Genomic DNA, 19,031 nt, shown 5'->3' on the forward strand with positions numbered 1-19,031 from the left:
CCATTTTGAGCTCACCGTACCCTGGGAGGATTCTGTGGATGAGGCATACGAATAGAAATGTCTATGCTATGCTGAGTTAGCTGCTGAAGCGCAACATCGCGGCTGGACCATGGAAGTTGGATGCTGAGGGTTTGTGGCAACATCTACCATCAAACTGCTGAGAGACCTGGGAATTAGAGGTCAGAGCCAGCATGCAGCTATCAAAGCTGCATCAGAGGCAGCAGAGAGAGAAGTAGCCAGTGGCTTTGGATGAAGAAGAATGCCCCCTGCTAGGCCCCCAAGTAACAAGCTTAGGCTAAAATACATAGGTTCATGAGATGTCAGTCATTTGACACCAAAGCGACTTTCATAAATGGGCATGTGACGCAAGCTTAGGGCTGATCACCCTATAGCTGGCCGCCTGAGGTGAGGGTGTATAGTGTGAAAGGCCGAAACACCTCATGAGCCAGAGGAACACTACTGATGATGCGTCCCAATATGCTGCAAACTTCTCCAAGTCTATCGTTCATCATTCACCGACAAGCATAACTGAACCTATTGTATGCTTACACGAGGATAGTAACATCTCATTCTGTGTTTCGTAATATGACAATTTTTGTAATCTTATTTTTAAATAGTTATTGGCAGTTCACAGCATGTAGTGAAAATGAGTGGCAAAGTAGCTAACTTTACTGAAATGTAACTTTGATAATAATGTATCGGTTATTAACGTGCTGTATGTATGTATATTTCAGGTCGTTACTAAAAGCATAAGGGCTACTGCAGTTTTCACTTTTTTCATTTCATTAATAGTGTATTTTAGAGAAAGGAAGGAAGTTCTGCTACTTAGGTGACATGCCGAGTGCAGAAGATGATGCAGGGAAAGCACCAAGGACAGTGCTAGTGAAGGTGAGAGGTGAGTGAAAGAAATTCTGGGAGCTGTACCCAATGTTAACTTCTAAAGAAGCCTCACTGGAACTGAAGAGTAAAGTTTATGAAAGTTGTTTCAGGTGTGGTATGTTCTATGGGAGTGAGCCATGGCCAATTAAGAAAAAAAAATAAGCAAGCTAGAAAGAACAGAGATGAGAATGAGCAGATGGATGTGTGGAGTGCCATGGGGTGATAGACAGATGAACACAGAGTTAAGAGAAAAGCTTAGTATAGTGTGAGAGGCGTAGTGTTACGAAGCAATAGACTAAGGAGGTCTGGACATATAGAGAGTAAGGCAGAGAATGATTGGGTTAAGAGACACACCAAAACTGAGGTGGCAAGTGGGAGGCCAAATAAAACACATGAGAGGTGGTAACAGATAATATGTAAAGAATGAGTCTCACCCCAAATGATGCCCAAGACCATGAAGAGTGGGGGAAAAAGATTTGGGGTCAACTGGGTAAACCCAGAAAATGGCAGTTAAACCAGTGATGTTGACTGCCACTGCCTTCTTTAATGATCTGTGCCTACTGTAATATGTCACTGTATTGACACCATTTGTTTAATTCCTGTCCACTGCAGGATCAGCAACAAATACTTTTCATTATATTGTAAGGGTTCATTTCAATAAATCAAAATGAATTAAACATATAATAAATAAAGGTTTCATTGTTGTTGATGTCATTGAAACAATTGTTCCAAAACGTTCCACTATTATATCTTAAAATTATAACAAGATAGTATATATAAATTGAAAAAAATCACAAAAATTTACAGCTATATTAAAAGTTTAGCAATTAACATATCAAAACCGAAGCGAGCAATCTTGAACCCATCAAGGTTAAAGTAAAATAGTCTCTGTTAATTGTAAGCTTTCAGGAACTGTTTTTCATATCCTCATTTAGTGAGAAGCCAAGCAAAATGACACCTTTTACTGGCTAACTAAAAAGATTACAATATGCAAACTTCTGAGGCAACTCAGGCCCCCTTTTCAGGCAACATGTAATCTTGTTTACAAGATGTTTTCATCTTGCCTGAAGAAGGGGCCTGAATTACATCGAACGCTTGCATATTGTAATCTTTTTAGTTAGCCAATAAAAGGTGTCATTTTGCTTGGCTTCTCACTACATTCACAATGGCTGAAACGGTACAACACCCTAATACTATATCCTCATTTAGTAAGAGTAGCAAATAGTGCTCACTTTATAAGCCTGCCTGGATTACCCTAAAGCAGAAAGAAATAATCTTTGTTAACAAACGCCCAAGATATTTTAACAGTAGTTAGCTAGCTCATTACGCATTGAAGACTGAAACCAGGAAGCACTTCTTTACCCAAACCGTTGTGGGAATCTGAAACAAACTACTGAGTCATGTAGTTAAAGCAGAAACCTTGACAACCTTTACAAGCATCTGAATGACATACTGGGGCAGCTTAGCTATTAGATAAACAAACAAGCCTGATGGACTAAATTGTATTGTCTAGTTTGACACATTTCTTATGTTCTTATATTTTATTATTCCTAGCCCAAACACAATGCTCTGAAGCAATAAAGAGGAGAGAAAAATGAATAGATACATAAATAAATAAAATACAAACAACAATGTGAGGAGCACATTTATACAAAAATATGTTCCAAAAGCAATTAGTGACAGTAAATTTTCTATTAGCAACAGCTTTTCTTGCTGAAGTCTATTTACAGGAAACAGCTCCCTAATTAACCTCTTTGAGAGCTGAATATTTTTTCCAAAAAACAAATTTCTGAAAAGCAATGGTTTCACGCAAAAATCAACATAAAATGTCTGTTGCTGCGTACTGTGGCTGCCAGTTTGCCAAGAATGTGCAGCAGGTTTGCAGCCAGGCTGTCTTCGCGTGGCTGGGGCAGTGCATTGCAATGTGGTTTCTACCTCTTATCATTGTTAAGTGGCACTTCTACCTGGTGAACATTGTCAGTACCACGATTAGCTGGGGGACCAATCACCTGAAGCTGGAACCTCACATTTGTTTTTGATCAGTTGTATCAAAATCACAGTCCAGTTCAGAGATAACAGGCAAAATGTCATCTGCAGAGTATTTTGCTTTACACATTCGCTTTGATCTCTTGCCAGATGTCAGTCCCATTTTTGCCATTGTTTGTGCCTTGCTACTCAAGCAAGCGAAGGAAATCTCGGTCAAACCAATGAATCTAACGTTCCTTCAGGCAAAAAGAGTCCAACTAAAACATAACAGTTGGTTTTCTCACAGATTACCATCGTCAACTCCTCCTTTTGACAAAAGTCGACATCAGCCCTGAAAGAGTTAAATAAAGGAAGGAAAACTACAAAGACACTGGCTTACCTCAACGCCAAAAACTCTTCTTGTTCCATATCTTCCCCACCTTCAACTGTGTTATGATCACCACTAAAAAGAACTTGATGGAAACAGGAGGAAAAAGAAAGAAAGCAAATTATATGATTTACAAGTGTGTAAAGCCAGATGCCTCACTGACAGCTTGAGAACATACCAAAGACTTGGAAAGACTTACATTGCAATAAAGACAACAGAGAAAGAGAAATGATGCTCTGGGCCCTGAAGAGGCAGATATTTCAGGATATGCAAATTCAAACATTGCAGGTCCCAAATAACATCCCATGAATTAGCTTGTGCTGTCTAACTAACAAGGAAACAGCAAAGCTTTAAATAACATGCTCTTGAAGGACTACTGCCACGCCAAATAGCTTATGGAGGAGTACAAACTTTACGTCTGATAAAGCATGACTATAGCTGAGTTTCATGTACTGAATACCCTCACGGATTGGGAAGACAGTAAAAAATGTACAATGACAATGATCATCTTTTCCCTTGAAGCTCCTAATCACAGTAATGTTAGATTTAATGTGTTAAAAATTGAATTCACTTTTAAAGCTATATACCATCATCTTCCTGGCTCTGTTAAGGTATGTGATAACATGCCGGGATGAGGGGGGACACTAGTGTGGTGGCTTCTATTTTTTCTAAAGCTCTCACAAGCTGTTGATGAAGGTTAAGTCACCCCACCCATGATGCCCAGAGCAGACTCACCCCTTCTAGCCTGACGCTATAAAATCAGGCAGCTCCCAGACGGTGGCATGTCACTCTGATGAGATCTTCAAAGACGACAGACCTCTTGCATAAACGTTACCTTGCTCCTGATGGAGCTTTTCAACCTTGGGCCATTACTGGCCAACTTTTTTTTTTTTGTCAAGCCACATACTCCTTATTCTTTTACATTAAACAGTCACCCAGTTGGTGCCTCCAATGCTCTTTTGCAATTATTTGTGGTCTGTCCCACTGGTCACAATATATTTATTAAATTACTTTACTCCGTTCCTACATGGAGTCAAATCTGATATGGCACCGTGGTATATGAATTCTGAAAAGGAAATTAAATAAACAATCATGAAGGTGCTCTGTGAAAAATGTAAAATCTTGCATTTTAACTCTGATAAAGATTGTGATTTTTCCCTAAAAAACTTGCTAACAGTTAAATATCAACAGTATGTAAGTGTACTTTATGAAGTGAATCCTTATCTTTCTCGGAAATTTGCAGAAAACGACTCAATAATTAGAATAATCTAGATGAGAACAGACAATTTGGTCCAAAAGAGCTTACCAGTCCTACCAAAAAAAGATCAAGCCTAGTGCCGAAAGTGGAAGGAACAGTGCTACCTCACAACTGCTGCTGACTTGATCTGCATGTTCTTTCCATGTCTGCATTGAACTTCTTCCCGCCTCCCAAAGACATCTGAGATGAGTTAAGCAGCAACTCTAAACTGCCCCAGTGTGTCAGTGTATGTGTGAAATGGTTTCTTTGTCAAGGGCTGATCACTGTTTTGTGCCTAAAATTGGCATTGGCTCCTCATGACCCTAATTTGTGCTTAGTGGGTTAGAAAATGGATGAATTTATAGTCTGGGTGGAATGATGTTTAGTGCTGCTCATGGCTCCAGGGCCCAGGGTTCAGTTGTGTGCCTGGTCGCAGTAAGCATGGGTTTGTTTTGGGTAGTCCAGCTTCTTCCCATATCCCAAAGATGAGCACATTAGGATGATGGGTGGCTCTGAACTAGTCCACTATGCAGGCGATTTGGTATGTCAGTGTGTGTGCCTTGAAGTTGACTGGTAACCCGTTCTTGACTGGTTTGTACCTTTCACTGGAAGTTGACAGGTTAAACACTGGCTGCTCCCTGAGACCACAAACTGGAAACAAGTTTGGAAAAATGGAAGAAAACGACATCACTGTTCTGGCAGTTAAATATGTTATCTTTGAAATACATTAAGGGTAAAATGAAAACACTTTGAACCTGGTAGTAAGTCCATGACACATTGTGTTTCTTTCATATTACTCATAAATATCAATTATAATGACCTATTATTAACTTAAGACTTTGCACCGGCTACAGACTTCTCAATCATCTGTTAATACAATAAATCTGCCAGCATATTGTTGACATGGCTTTAAACTGATTTTGTGAGACTGGTCGTTTAAAAATATGTTTATTCTGCTGGTTACACGGCAAATATTAACGTGTATTTGTTTTTAATGTATACACGAAGACATTTACATTTCTATAATGCACACCTCTATTTTAATATTTACCATAATGACTTTTTACTATACTTTACTGCTTACATAGGACATATAATCGAAATAAATGAAAGGAAGAGAAAGATTGTAATCTCTAAGTTTTTTCAATTTGTTTTCTTAATACTCGACCTGTATGGATTTAATAAAATATCTTTTAAAAGCCATTTGGTTTATGTGATAATTAGGCATTTTAACGTCTAAACAATCTAACCTAATGCTGATCAGAGCGACTTTGCATACCCTGATTTCTGAGACGCCGCTTTATTCCATTATTTTACTAAGAAAGCTATGTTGTAAACGTCTTACACAAACCACAGTCCTGTCAAGACGATTACACGGCCTACTCGAGACGATAAAGTAGTCATGAAGTGCACCCTAGCAGAGAATGAACAGACATAAAATACCTACTCGTCTCTCTCGAAGCCATCATTCACTGTTTAGCTGTGCTCGAACGCCTCATTCTTTCAAACGGCTCCCCGGCAACGTAAACACGCGTCCCACACCTTGGCAGTCCTACTCAACACAAAACCTAGAAGATTAAAGTTCCGGGTTGAAACAAAGAGTCCTGCCTTTGGAAATCGGCATAAGAAAATTAATAGAAGGTGAGATTTTTGTAATAACAACAACAACAAGTTTTATATACATCCATCCATCCATTTTCCAACCCGCTGAATCCGAACACAGGGTCACGGGGGTCTGCTGGAGCCAATCCCAGCCAACACAGGGCACAAGGCAGGAACCAATCCTGGGCAGGGTGCCAACCCACCACAGGACACACACCAACACACCCACGAGGGCCAATTTAGAATCGCCAATGCACCTAACCTGCATGTCTTTGGACTGTGGGCGGAAACCCACACAGACACAGGGAGAACATGCAAACTCCACTTAGGGAGGACCCGGGAAGCGAACCCTGGTCTCCTAACTGCGAGGCAGCAGCGCCACCGTGCCGCCCTGTTTATATACATCTATATCAATTATTCCAGGACATTGTTGCAGTTCAAATCCAGATTCAATAAGTAACTATTTCATTTCTGGAAAATAAAAGTACATTTTAGAGAAGCTATTTTAAAATTTGTATTGCATGGACATGTTTGTGCATCACATAAACTCTCATACGGTCAAAAGGAAAACCCGGAAATGTATACAAATATAAGAATAAACAGGTTTCTTAGCCTGTGTGCACATCTGTCTTCAAACCACTATTTAGGCCTGCCATGTGAATAGGATAACTACACCCCATGAAATGTATTTTGTTTTTTAACACCTGTGGACATTTCAACACTTGATTTTCATTTAAACAGTATCTATAGATAAAAGCAATATACTATAATAAGCATCGTTCCTCGTTTGCATTTTGCAGTCCAAGATCTTCCACAAGTGAAGAAAAGTTTGAACAACTGCCATCTTGCCCAGGCCAGGCCACCCCAGCAAGTCTAACCTAAGAGCAGAGCACAAGATGCTGAAAAAAGTCACAAAAATGCCCAGAATTTACATCCTACATGACATACGGGTAGCTGTCGTCACTGTTGATGTCAAAGTGCACAAGTCTACCATTAGGAAGAGGCTGTGCCAGGGGAAAGCTTTGCAGACCAGAAAGGCTAAAGTTTGCCCATGGACACTAGACAAACAACAGGACTTCCAGAACAATGTGCGATGTACAGACAAGTAAAGATAAAAGTTATTTGGGCACAATACCAAAAGGCATGTTTGGCGAAAACCAAAGACAGCATTTGACCAGAAGAACCCGATACCAGCTGTAAAGCCTTGGCGGTGGAAATGTTATGCCCTGGCACTGCTTTGTGCATCAAGGCCTGGGCAGCTCACCTTTAAAGGAATTCTTTGTTGCACCCGAGGGAGTTTGAGGACTGTGGTGTAGAGGTGTTGTGTGGGGGATTGGAAACAGGCTGTGCCCACAAGACACCCCTCAAACACCACACAGTTGAAAGAGTTTTGTATGGTGGAGTGAGAGAAACGTTCAGTTTCCAGTTATAGGAAACACCATCTTGAGGGGGCAATACCAGCTTTTACAGACAAGGGTGCAATTAAGTTTTTCACTAATGGACATATATACGATACAATACAATACAACATTTATTTATATAGTACATTTTCATACAAAAAAAAGTAGCTCAAAGTGCTTTACATAATGAAGAATAGAAAAATAAAAGACACAGTAAGAAAATAAAATAAGTAACATAGAATAAGAGTAAGGTCCGATGGCCAGGGTGGAGAAAAAAAACAAAAAAAAAACTCCAGATGGCTGGAGAAAAAAATAAAATCTGCAGGGATTCCAGACCACGAGACCACCCAGTCCCCTCTGGGCATTCTACCTAACTTAAGTGACACAGTCCTCTTTGGATTTAGGGTTCTCACGGAAGGACTTGATGGTGACAGTCATGCAGACTTTTAGCTTTTAGTCCATCAATGTTGGAGCATCATGATGCTTTGAGTAGGTGGTGGTGGCCCAGGAAACCGGAAAAAGAAACAGAAGAGAGAGTAGAGGTTAGTATGGATTTTAGAGCCACCATGAATAGTTATTATGAGGAAATTGAACATACAGAGTATCAGGATTAAATTAAGGTGAAGTTATGAGAAGTCCATGTTAAAGTAATGTGTTTTCAGCAGTTATTTTAAAGTGCTCTACTGTATTAGCCTGGCGAATATATACAGTATATATGTTTGTTTTTCATTGAATACGTTGTCGCAAAGTCAAATTTCTTTTTTTTTTTTTTAATGACATCACCATTATCTAATGATTCAATTGAAATGAAGATCAAATATTGATATGTCCACTTATGTTAAAATAAAAAAAAACATTACACAGGGTGTACTTACTTTTTTACACAACTCTATATAATGTGCTAATGAGTGTATAAATCTTCCTTGATTTTGTCCTTTTTACAAAAGTCTGAATACTTTTCCCTGGCACTGTACATATACTATTTTTTCTTCTCATACTAAAGTGTGCTTCCCTTCCACAGCCTAAATAATAAGTTTTCATTTAGCCATTTGCTTTGCAGTGGACCGTCGTCCTGTCCAGGAATGGCTCCTGTCTTACATTTTGTTGTTGCCTTAGGCTTTGACCCATTGTAACCCTGAAATCCTGAACTTAAGGTTTGTGGAGGTTAGGGCCGGATACACTTGGAGCCCTAATCTTAAAGTTTTAGAGTAGGCAGCCTAATCTTAAAAACTATAAGGGAGCCTAATCTTAAAGTTAGACCCTGGTGTATTTTTATATCCCTACATTTTAGAGGTTAACCATAATACCATATTTTAGATCTAGTTTTAACCTTAGATAGTACTAGTATTTTAGAACCCTGTTATATTGATTTTAATACTTATACTGTATACTTGATTTTACCTTATTTTATTGCATTTTAGACCTGTTAATAGTTTTAGAGAAAAGATAACTTTTTAACTGTTTTAATTTTGCAGTTTTTAAGTATTTATACATATTTATGCAACTTTTTAGTGTCTTAAGAGTAATCATTATGAACATTTTGAAGGTCTTTTATAGCAGTCATTTAGGGTATTTTGAATTATTTGAAAAGCTATTTATAGTACTAGAGATGATGGTGGTGGTTGAGAAGTAAACGCAAGACTTACACACATGGTGTGTGTACCAGTGCATTTTGTCTCCTCTGGGACAATAAATCTCTGTTAACCCTAACCTGAACTAGATAAGCGAGTTAGAAAATGGATAGAAAGATTATTAGCTACAATGAAACGGCTTCACAAAATAACCTTAGCAAGCATTCATCTGTGAAATCTTACTATTTATGCATGCCGCATCTCTCTTTTTGGTACAAGGATCACATCCACCAAGTCCACCTATCCAGTGTCTGCGTGTGTCTCTGTTGTATGCCATTTGGTATGAGATGTGTAAAAGAAATGTTAATGTTTGTGAAGCAACTTCTGTTGGAATGAAAAATGCATTTTATTTTATTACTACATGCGTTACAAAATACATTGTAATAGATGGAACACTGTAGACATTAATAGGAGTCTATCTGATTGCTAGGGATAAGAAGAAAAAATAAAAAATCTGCAAAATATGTAGAAGTCAAAAAAATCAAAAAATGATAAAATATAAAATAAGGGTCTCAACATAGAAAAACTGGCCTTAGGGTATTCTATAGTCCACGTTATATGCTGGCAATAGTGGTGTGGTGATAACTCTTTTGAACCCAGTAGGGATGTGTGAGCAAGGTCTATAGCTGTAATGCTAATGACTGATAACTTTGCATGATGGGAAATGGATGAATGAAAGTAACAATAAATCATTGCACATGTTGGGAAACCAAAGACCTGACACAACTAGGCCAGAGTTACTAAACCAGGCCAATGCAGAAGACACCACCACTGCATTTTCTCAGCAAAACAATCTGAATATATGAGTGGTCAGTTCAATAAGTGACACAGAAAGAACGTGATGAAAACCGGTGGCTCTGTCTGGAAAGGAAAAGGCCACCACGAGGGAAACGGATCAGATGTATATTATTAAACCACACCAAATGGGCAGCCCATGTATTAAATAAAAAATATAAGGTCACCGTTGACTACTTAGATTTCAACCCATCTTAGACGGGTAGCACAGCCAGAATATACACTCACCTGTTCAACAACTGTTTGTTAACACAAATATCTAACCAGACAACTCAAGGCATTTCGGCATGTAGACATTGTCAAGACCATCTGCTGAAGTTCAAACCGAGTATCTGAAAGGGGCACAAAGGTGATTGAAGTGACTTGGAACATGGCATGGTTGTTGGTGCCAGACAGGCTGGTCTGAGTATTTTAGAAACTGGGATTTTCACACACAACCGTCTCTAGGATTTATTGAATTATGGTCCGTAAAAAGGGAAAATATTCAGGGAGCAGCAGTTTCCTAGCCAAAAATATCTGGTTGATACCAGAGGTCAGAGGAGAATGACCAGACTGGTTTGATCTGATAGAAAGGCAACAGTAATTCAAATAACCACTCATTATAACTGAGGTATGCAGAAGAACAGCTCTGAATGCACAACACACCGAACCTTCAAGCAGATGGGCTACAGCAGCAGACCAGAATGGCCACCACTCTTGTTAGCTAAGAACAGGCAACTGAGGCTACAATTTGCAAATATGGACAACTAGCAGAATACCCGCGCTTCACAGCGGAGAAGTAGTGTGTTAAAGAAGTTATGAAAAAGAAAAGGAAAAATTTTAAAAATAACGTAACATGGTTGTTAATGTAATTGTTTTGTCATTGATATGAGTGTTGTTCTCATATCTATCTATATATATATATATATATATATATATATATATATATATCTATGTATCTATATATATATATATATGTTGTTCTCATATCTATCTATATATATATATCTCTATCTATCTATATATATATATATACCCGCGCTTGGCAGCGAGAAGTAGTGTGTTAAAGAAGGAAAGAGAAAGAAAAGGAAACATTTTGAAAATAACGTAACATGATTGTCAATGTAATTGTTTTGTCACTGTTATGAGTGTCGCTGTGATATATATATATAGCAAAATACCCGCGCTTCACAGCGATGTCATGTGTAAAAATAATGTAACATGATTGTCAAAGTAATTGTTTTGTGTATTTGGCAGCAGCGTCACGAAGTTGTTTTCGGCAGCTGCATCAGAAAATGTACCACAACGTCTGACTCCTTTTTACTGTTTTCTCACAGCTTGGATTGCTGCTGTCATATATACACACACACACACACACGCACACACATTCATACATACATATATATATACATACATATATATATATATACATATATACACATACATATCTTCATATCTACATATCTATATACATATCTACATATACACATATATATATATATATATACATACATACATACATACACACACACAAATTATATATATGTGTGTATGTATGTATGTATGTATGTATGTGTGTGTGTGTCTGTATATATATATATATACACGTATGTATGTGTGTGTGTCTGTATATATATATATATATATACACATACATATACTTGTGTGTATGTTTGTATGTGTCTATATGTGTGTGTATAGGTTTGGTCACTGAGTGCATGGGAAAAATAATAAATTATAGTCTATAAGTTATTAAACAGTAAAACATTAACGTTTTAAGAAGTACAGGTACATTGAAATTACATTTTCTATGTGAACGTTCAAATTTGTGCCTCTGGTAATGTGCCTTACCGGCATTTAAAGAAAATTAGTTTTGTGTCCTCTGCAGTGTTAAGAGAGAAAGGCTTTGGTTTGGGATAAAAGGAAAAAAGGTGTAAAGAAAGTAAAGTTGCCTTTTTCTTTTATATAGTATAGAGAGATGTGTTCGCTGACGTTATGATCGCCTTTTGGGGACAGTCGCGTGGGTCTTGTGTAGACTGGTGAGACGCCCCGCCATTAATCGGCTGTGATGGCACTGTCAGTCCTCCACTCGTGCGTGTCTTCATAATTCGAGGTGAGGACCTGATAATCGTATACGTGCAAAAGAAAGTGTGAATCGCCTTAATATTATTTTGCCGTGGTGTAGAAAAGGGGTCCCGTGTTTGCACTTGTCTGGGCTATAGCGCAGGGGAGGATGAAAAAAATTAAAAGTGCTCACTTTGACTTAAGGCAGAAGCGCAGTCAGCGCCTCAAAGCTGGCACAGCTATGCACGCTGGCTGCTCGACTTTTGCTGGGCAGGAGACCCCAGTTTTGCAGACACGCTCATGATATCAAAAGTCTCAGCGCTTTTGGAGGTCATTCATATATTATATATATAGCAAAATACCCGCTACCAGCGAGAAGTAGTGTGTTAAAGAAGTAATGAAAAGAAAAGGAAACATTTTAATAATAACGTAACATGATTGACATTGTCATGAGTGTTGCTGTCATATATATGCCTGCCTAAATAAGTCACCCTCGCTTTGCTCTTACTTTTTACCGCTCATTTAATCATGGCTAGTGGCGGAAAAATTATAAAATGGAAGGAGGATGGCTTTACCAAAACAATTATTGATGGCGAATCGATTATTCATAAAGCTTGAATTGGTGATCTGTTTTTCTGTGTTAACCTCATATTTTTTCATACTTCTTCTCAAACTAAGGTGGTGCGAGGGTAAAATGAATCGGGATGCGCTGATCAATGTAATCGTGTACCAGGAAATCATGCATTGACAAAAGCTCCCTTTGCTTGTAATGCAAAGTGTGATTAAATGCATTATTTTTTAATGCGTTATGGAGCACATGCATCGAAGCTTCTCAGCTGTGCTTGTGCTAAGAAAAGGAAAGATTTTAAAAATAACGTAACACGATTGTCAATGTAACCTTTTGTAAGTAGTGCCTGGAGGATTCAGTGTGTAGAAACTCTAGAGACAGCGTGTGTATTAACTTGTGGATTTTTCTGTGAGTATTTGGTGGCAGTCTGACGAAGTTGCTTCGGAAGACGGCGTTAGCTGCAGAGCTCAGCTCAGAGCAAAATGAGGTGGGAGGGGAGATGATGACGTGACTCCCCCACCCGCCTTAACTGTCAATCCCCCACAAACACAGTCTCGGAATTTGCATAAGCACACCCCTTCACCTACAATTTTAACTTAGTTACAAAGTGATCAAAACTCTCGCTTATATCCTCGCCCTCTCATTAAACTTGTATCCCGCATTACCTGTGGGCATGTGAAACGCCAGCGGTAGCCTGTCAATGAACTTAATTTAAAGTTTAGGTTTACACCTTGCTTTCTTTCCGAGCTGGCAGCACTCATGAATATGGTAGTATATGTCACTCGCTCACTTCTTATTGTTTCGCTGCTTTCTCAATTATAAAATGCATGTTTTCTTAAGCGCTTTTGGAGGTCTTCCTGGTTTTCTACGCACTGCGTTGACAGTCAGTTCACGTGATTACGTGGGAGGCGTGATGATGTCACACAAAACTCCGCCCCCCACGTCATTCCAGCTCAACTCCATTACAGTTAATGGAGAAAAATACCTTCCAGTTATGACCATTAGGCGTAGAATTTCGAAATGAAACCTGCCTCAACTTCTGTAAGTAAGCTGTAAGGAATGAGCCTGCCAAATTTCAGCCTTCTACCTACACGAGAAGTTGGAGAATTAGTGATGAGTCAGTGAGTGAGTGAGTGAGTGAGTGAGTGAGTGAGTGAGTGAATGAGTGAGTGAGTGAGTGAGGGCTTTGCCTTTTATTAGTATAGATAGAAGATTTGGAAAACATTGCCTGGTCTGATGAGTCTCAATTTCTACTGCAACATTCAGATGGTAGGGTCAGAATTTGGCATCAACAACATGAAAGCATGGATCCATCCTACCTTGTATAAACAGTTCAGGCTGGTGGTGGTGGTGTAATCGGTGTAATTGTGTGGGGGATATTTTCTTGGCACACATTTATCCCTTTAGTACCAACTGAGCATCGTTTAAATGCCACAGCCTACCTGAGTATTGTTGCTAACCACGTCCATCCCTTTATGACCATCTTCTACTTCCAGCAGGATAACACTCCATGTCACAAAGCTCAGATCATCTCAAACTGTTTTTTTGAACATGACAATGAGTTCACTGTACCCAGATGGTCTTCTACAGTCACCAGATCTCAATCCAATAGGCCACTTTTGGAATGTGGTGGAACGGAAGATTTGCATCATAGATGTGCAGCTGATAAGTTTGCAGCAACTGTGTGATCCTATCATGTCAATGTGGACAAAAATCCCTGAGGAATGTTTCCAGCACCTTGTTGAATCAATGCCACGAAGAATTACGGCAGTTCTGAAGGCAAAAGGGGATCCAACCCGGTACTAGAAAGGTGTACCTAATAAAGTGGTCAGTGAGTGTATAAAGTCGGGGGACGCAGTTCACGCTCACCACTTCGCGTCTCTGCCGCTCGTGAGAGTGGGGGCTGAATGCACACTAAGGAGATGCGGATGGATCAGCTGCTGGCTTGCAGCTGCTGCTACTAAGCTGCATGTTCTGCATATCGCGCTGGGCGACGATCATTTAAAAGCCTGTACATCAGCTCTCCTTTTGTCTCACTTCCTTGTCTCACAAAACATTAAAGTGTCCCCTAGAAATTGTAAGTAGGATGTGACGTGCAAGTAGTCTTATGGGACTTCAAAGTGCCTCTCTGAGATCACGTCTTGACCCGAGATTATTTTATATACACATATATACACATACACACACACAGTATATACACTCACTATATATAAAATGCAAAGTTGACGGACTGACTGACTTACTCACTCAGCAAAAACATTATTTCCCATTTAGTTAAAAAGATAACATTTTGCAGGATGCCCAGAAAGGAGAAAGAATCCTTACCTGGCTGGGATGCCATAAATGGACTAAGTATGGGCCATACCTGGCTGGAGCACCTTATGATTCCCGCCCCGATTGGGATGCCCAAAGGTTACAAGAACTGGCAAGAGAGAGGATGGCAAGTAGCAGTTCATCTCCCTCTACAATAGGGGGCAGTATCCCACATATAAAAATCCAGTTTGGACACCTACTGGGCTACACAGGTGTAGGAGTCCAGAGGTGCAGCCCTGTAGGGGTTCCTGCCAGATGATAGAGGGCGCTGCAGGCGGAGGACCTCGCTGGCTTTCTTATGACCCAGAAGTGCTTCTAACTGGCTATGTCACGCCACCGGAAATGCTCCCAGGTCCTGCCTAAAAGTATCCTGCTTCCATAGCTTGATGACTTGAAGCTAGGAGGAAGGAATGTGACACTTGTCTTGGAGGAGTAATAGTTGGGGGTAGAAGAGTAGAGAAGAGATAAATTATTTATTGTTATACAAGGTATTTATGTAATAAAGAACCCCTTGATTTGAACCTGGGACTGTTTTGTTTGTTTGAGTTTGGTGCTCAGTGATGCCCCCTAGCTTTCACACAATGTTTAGGAGTAAAAACCCTTCTACAGCAGAAAAACTAAATACCTTAAAATCTTAAGAATGCTTTTACTGGTTTGATTGAACTTTGGTGATGTTATAGATAAAAAAAAATAGCTGGCACCTTTTTTGTCAATATTTATTAATATTATGCTAACTTACATACTCTGTGCTGCACTGACAGTGTGCTTTATGCAAATGAAGGACACAGCAGAAGTGACTGAATGGCCACACAAATAACCCCTCTAACCAAGATGGTGTGGTGTCCTGGGGCCTCATGCATAATGCGTGAAAGCTTGCATATTGTAAACTTTTTAGTTAGCCAATAAAGGGTGTCATTTTGCTTGGCTTTTCTCTACAACGACGATTCTTCAAAACTTTTAAGGAACATTGAAATATCTTCATAGTACGTGTTTAATTATTCTATCCGTCTATCCTTCCAGTGTAGTGCCAGCCTCAGTAAATATACAGCGCAATACGTGAACTTGCTAGCGCTGGGGCACCGTGTCCACACATGTTTAATTATTAACAATACAGATTATTTAAATGAAGTTATCAAGTTTTATCTGTATAATATAATCAACATATTTTGCTGCATTTCATCTTAAAAATTATACCGTCATCATATGTAAATACGGGCTTTATAAAGTGGCGCAGGTTGTGCGATATTATAACTGTAGTGCAAGTTTACAGTGGGGTGATTGTACTTATAAGTACTAACAGTTCTACAAGGTGCAGTTGATCGAGTGCGTTTATAGTTCTTGGGATGAAACTGTTTCTGAACCGCGAGGTCCATACAGGAAAGGCTTTGAAACATTTTGCTGTGGCTGAGACAATGTGGGCTTGATGCTGTATACCGATATTTCTCTTTCCAATCAGCTGCTGATGTGACTCCCCACTCAGATACAGTGATATAAATACTCCGAGTGGTGCAGTGAGAGTAATATGGAGAAAGATGATCCGCTGTGGCAACCCTTAAAGGGAGCAGCTGAAAGAAGAAAAAGAAGATGGTGCAGTGAGAGTAACAACGCTAAAACAGTTACGGTATTTGGAATACTATGGCTGTTCCCTGGACCATTATATTGTTACGAGTTAATTACAATCAGATGCATGACACTAATCAACAATATGCGGTTAGTTTCAGTGTATTTATAAAGCCGCGTCAGAAAAATAAAGAGTAACCACAAAGGAACAGTAGCACTGCTTTGATGCTGGGTGCCGCCAGTCTGCAAAACCGAGCGTAGAACTTGAGTACGACAGGGTATGAGGTACCATGGAAAAGTGCCTGGCTTTACACCAAGTGTAAGTTTTATACATCGTGATTTGAACGTGGAATTGTACTTGCGCAACATTTCTGTGCGTACGCACCATTTATGCATGAAGTCCCTGGACAGTAAAAAAAAAAAAGAGACGTGATCATATTGTAAAATGGAAAGAAAGTTCTAACAGAGTCCAAGAGTATATGGCTGCAGCTACTGAAAGATGTGGAGCTCAATAGTTAGCAAAAGCTGATGTTTGCCGATGGCTACTGGCACTTTTAGATGGGTACTAGCGCTCATCTTGGTTATCTATTCTTCTCCATGAACCTCCAGCTCCTGGTCGCAGCACTGAAAACCGACCCACTTCACATCACTACTCTTTGATCACAGCACTTGAAACATTAAAGGAGAACATTCCATGGCTGTCCTGCAAATTCCAAGAGAAAAATGTCGGTCTTAGATAGTGCCACTTAAATTTCTGATGGGGAAATGCTCTGCGCTCTTTGCGTTAATCAGTGTAACACATAGGACTGGCACTCGTGTACATCCAGCTCCAGCACTGCTTTGCATTTACACCAAACAGCCACATCTTTAAACCACCTGCCTAAGCTGGTGCAGGTCCCCCTCATGCTGCTGGAAAACTGCTACCCATTATAAGAAGAAGGTAATCTGCTAATTTCACTCACAATTTTGCATGTTTTTTTTGTCAAGTCTGTAATGCCTAAAGCTTTTGCCATGAGGGTAAGTTTAATAAATGTGACAAGTATTCTGTGAGGTTGAAGGCTCTGCCCCACTCATGAATATTGATAATTACTATAGAGTTGCTATAAAGTGGTAGGACACACATTAAGTATTCATGTAGCATGATGTTACTGTTGCGAGAGTTGTAACGTGAATCATTACATGTCATGCCAAGAATTTGTAGCCAGAGTCCTACGCGGTGTTAACACCAAGGAGATTAATCACGGTTATCAATGCACAGTGGAGGTTTGTCTACCTGCTTTTACCAGTAAAAAATAAGATTTATAATCTTACATGAAAGTGAATACTGTATGTATTTTTTACCAAATAAATTATATTGTACTTTACCGGCACCATCATAAGCTATACTGTCCATGCTGCAAGGTGTCTGCTATCATCAACCTGTGCTATGGTGGAACTTAAATAAATACATTTTTTTTATTAGCCAATCACTAGTGCGAGAAAAGTATTATGGGCAATGAAGTGAATGTTCTCGTCCAATCAAGTGGGTGTAGCTACAAAATGTGTACATAACAAAATCTACACATTTGTTTGAGAAAATGATGTTTACCAAAAACATTAACCACTTGGGACCAGATATTTGTGCAGGGGTCAATGGGACAAAACATACAGTTTAAGGAAGTCGACATTTAGCAGGAGCAAAGGATTAAGGCAGAGCTGCAGTGGTCTGCCACAACATCACAGTGTGTGCTTCACAAAAAGTGGATGCTCTGCTTGATGCTCGTACAACATGAAGTGGTGTGGCTTTTGTTTGCAGAGTATCCATGTATGATGGGATTCATCCACTTAAGACATGCACGTAAGTAAGTAATAATATTCTCCATGGCCGATTTATTGCATATTCAATAATATTAGATGAAAATGTTAGCATTCAGTCCACACTGAACAGCAATGGCATCCCCTTATTACTATGGGGTATTCTGAACCCCACTTAAAATCTATAAACTATAAACTTTTATTTCTGTGAGGTCTGACTAGGTCTACCTCCTCATCATCCCTGCTATTAATGTGACCAAAAAGCTTTGAGTTCATATACAGCACATATGGAAACTTATGAAATATAAACCAGGTTTGATTTTAACCTGACAAGGTACAGACTGATACAAGTCACTGGGAATGTCAAAACTACATGACTTGTAGTCATCTCAGTGTGCAGTGACTGTCCTGATCATGCTAAGATTACATAAATGAAGGCTACAACTGGAAATGTCACGTGGTGCGACAAGCACTTATAGGAATGACTGACCATTTGTTGTAATGTTTCTTCTTGCTCTTTTCATTACAAAGATACAAGAACAGCTTTACATATAACCTAAAAAAGCAGAAGTGGATGCAACTTAAAAATAAAAACAGCATACTGTATTTTTCTACAAGAAAATTCTCCATTAAAATTCTTAATATTTAACCCCTACCAGCCTTTCAGTACAAGACATAACTATAACAAACAAGCTAGAAAACTTTCATTGATTACTGCATTACCTGTTTAGCTCAGTGGGTGGCTTAATGATGACATTTTGTTGAGACCTCTTCTGAATTGTCAACAGTAGTCTATTTCACGGGTCACAGGTCCTCTGCTGGGGTTTTGATTTAACTCTAACCTGTTGTATATCAG

At 39.3% G+C, this 19,031-nt stretch overlaps 1 protein-coding gene across 2 annotated transcripts in view; it reads right to left on the reverse strand.

The window, feature by feature from the left end:
• LOC120535254 (ADP-ribosylation factor-like 2 binding protein) overlaps positions 1-6,093 on the reverse strand; it is a 36,994-nt gene extending 30,901 nt beyond the window's left edge. Inside the window, exons 1-2 of one of the 2 annotated variants that reach the window (XM_039762966.1) lie at positions 5,917-6,093; positions 3,245-3,317 (exon numbers count right to left, since the gene is read on the reverse strand). In XM_039762966.1, the coding sequence (XP_039618900.1) occupies positions 3,245-3,317; positions 5,917-5,938 (95 nt within the window). In that variant the 5' untranslated portion in view covers positions 5,939-6,093. Of the gene's footprint in view, positions 1-3,244; positions 3,318-5,912 lie in introns of both variants that reach the window. The other variant, XM_039762967.1, reaches the window with a different exon arrangement.
• Between the last annotated feature and the right edge of the window lie 12,938 nt (positions 6,094-19,031).

Source organism: Polypterus senegalus, chromosome 9 (genome assembly GCF_016835505.1).
Source record: "Polypterus senegalus isolate Bchr_013 chromosome 9, ASM1683550v1, whole genome shotgun sequence".
Classification (NCBI taxonomy): Eukaryota; Metazoa; Chordata; class Cladistia; order Polypteriformes; family Polypteridae; genus Polypterus; species Polypterus senegalus.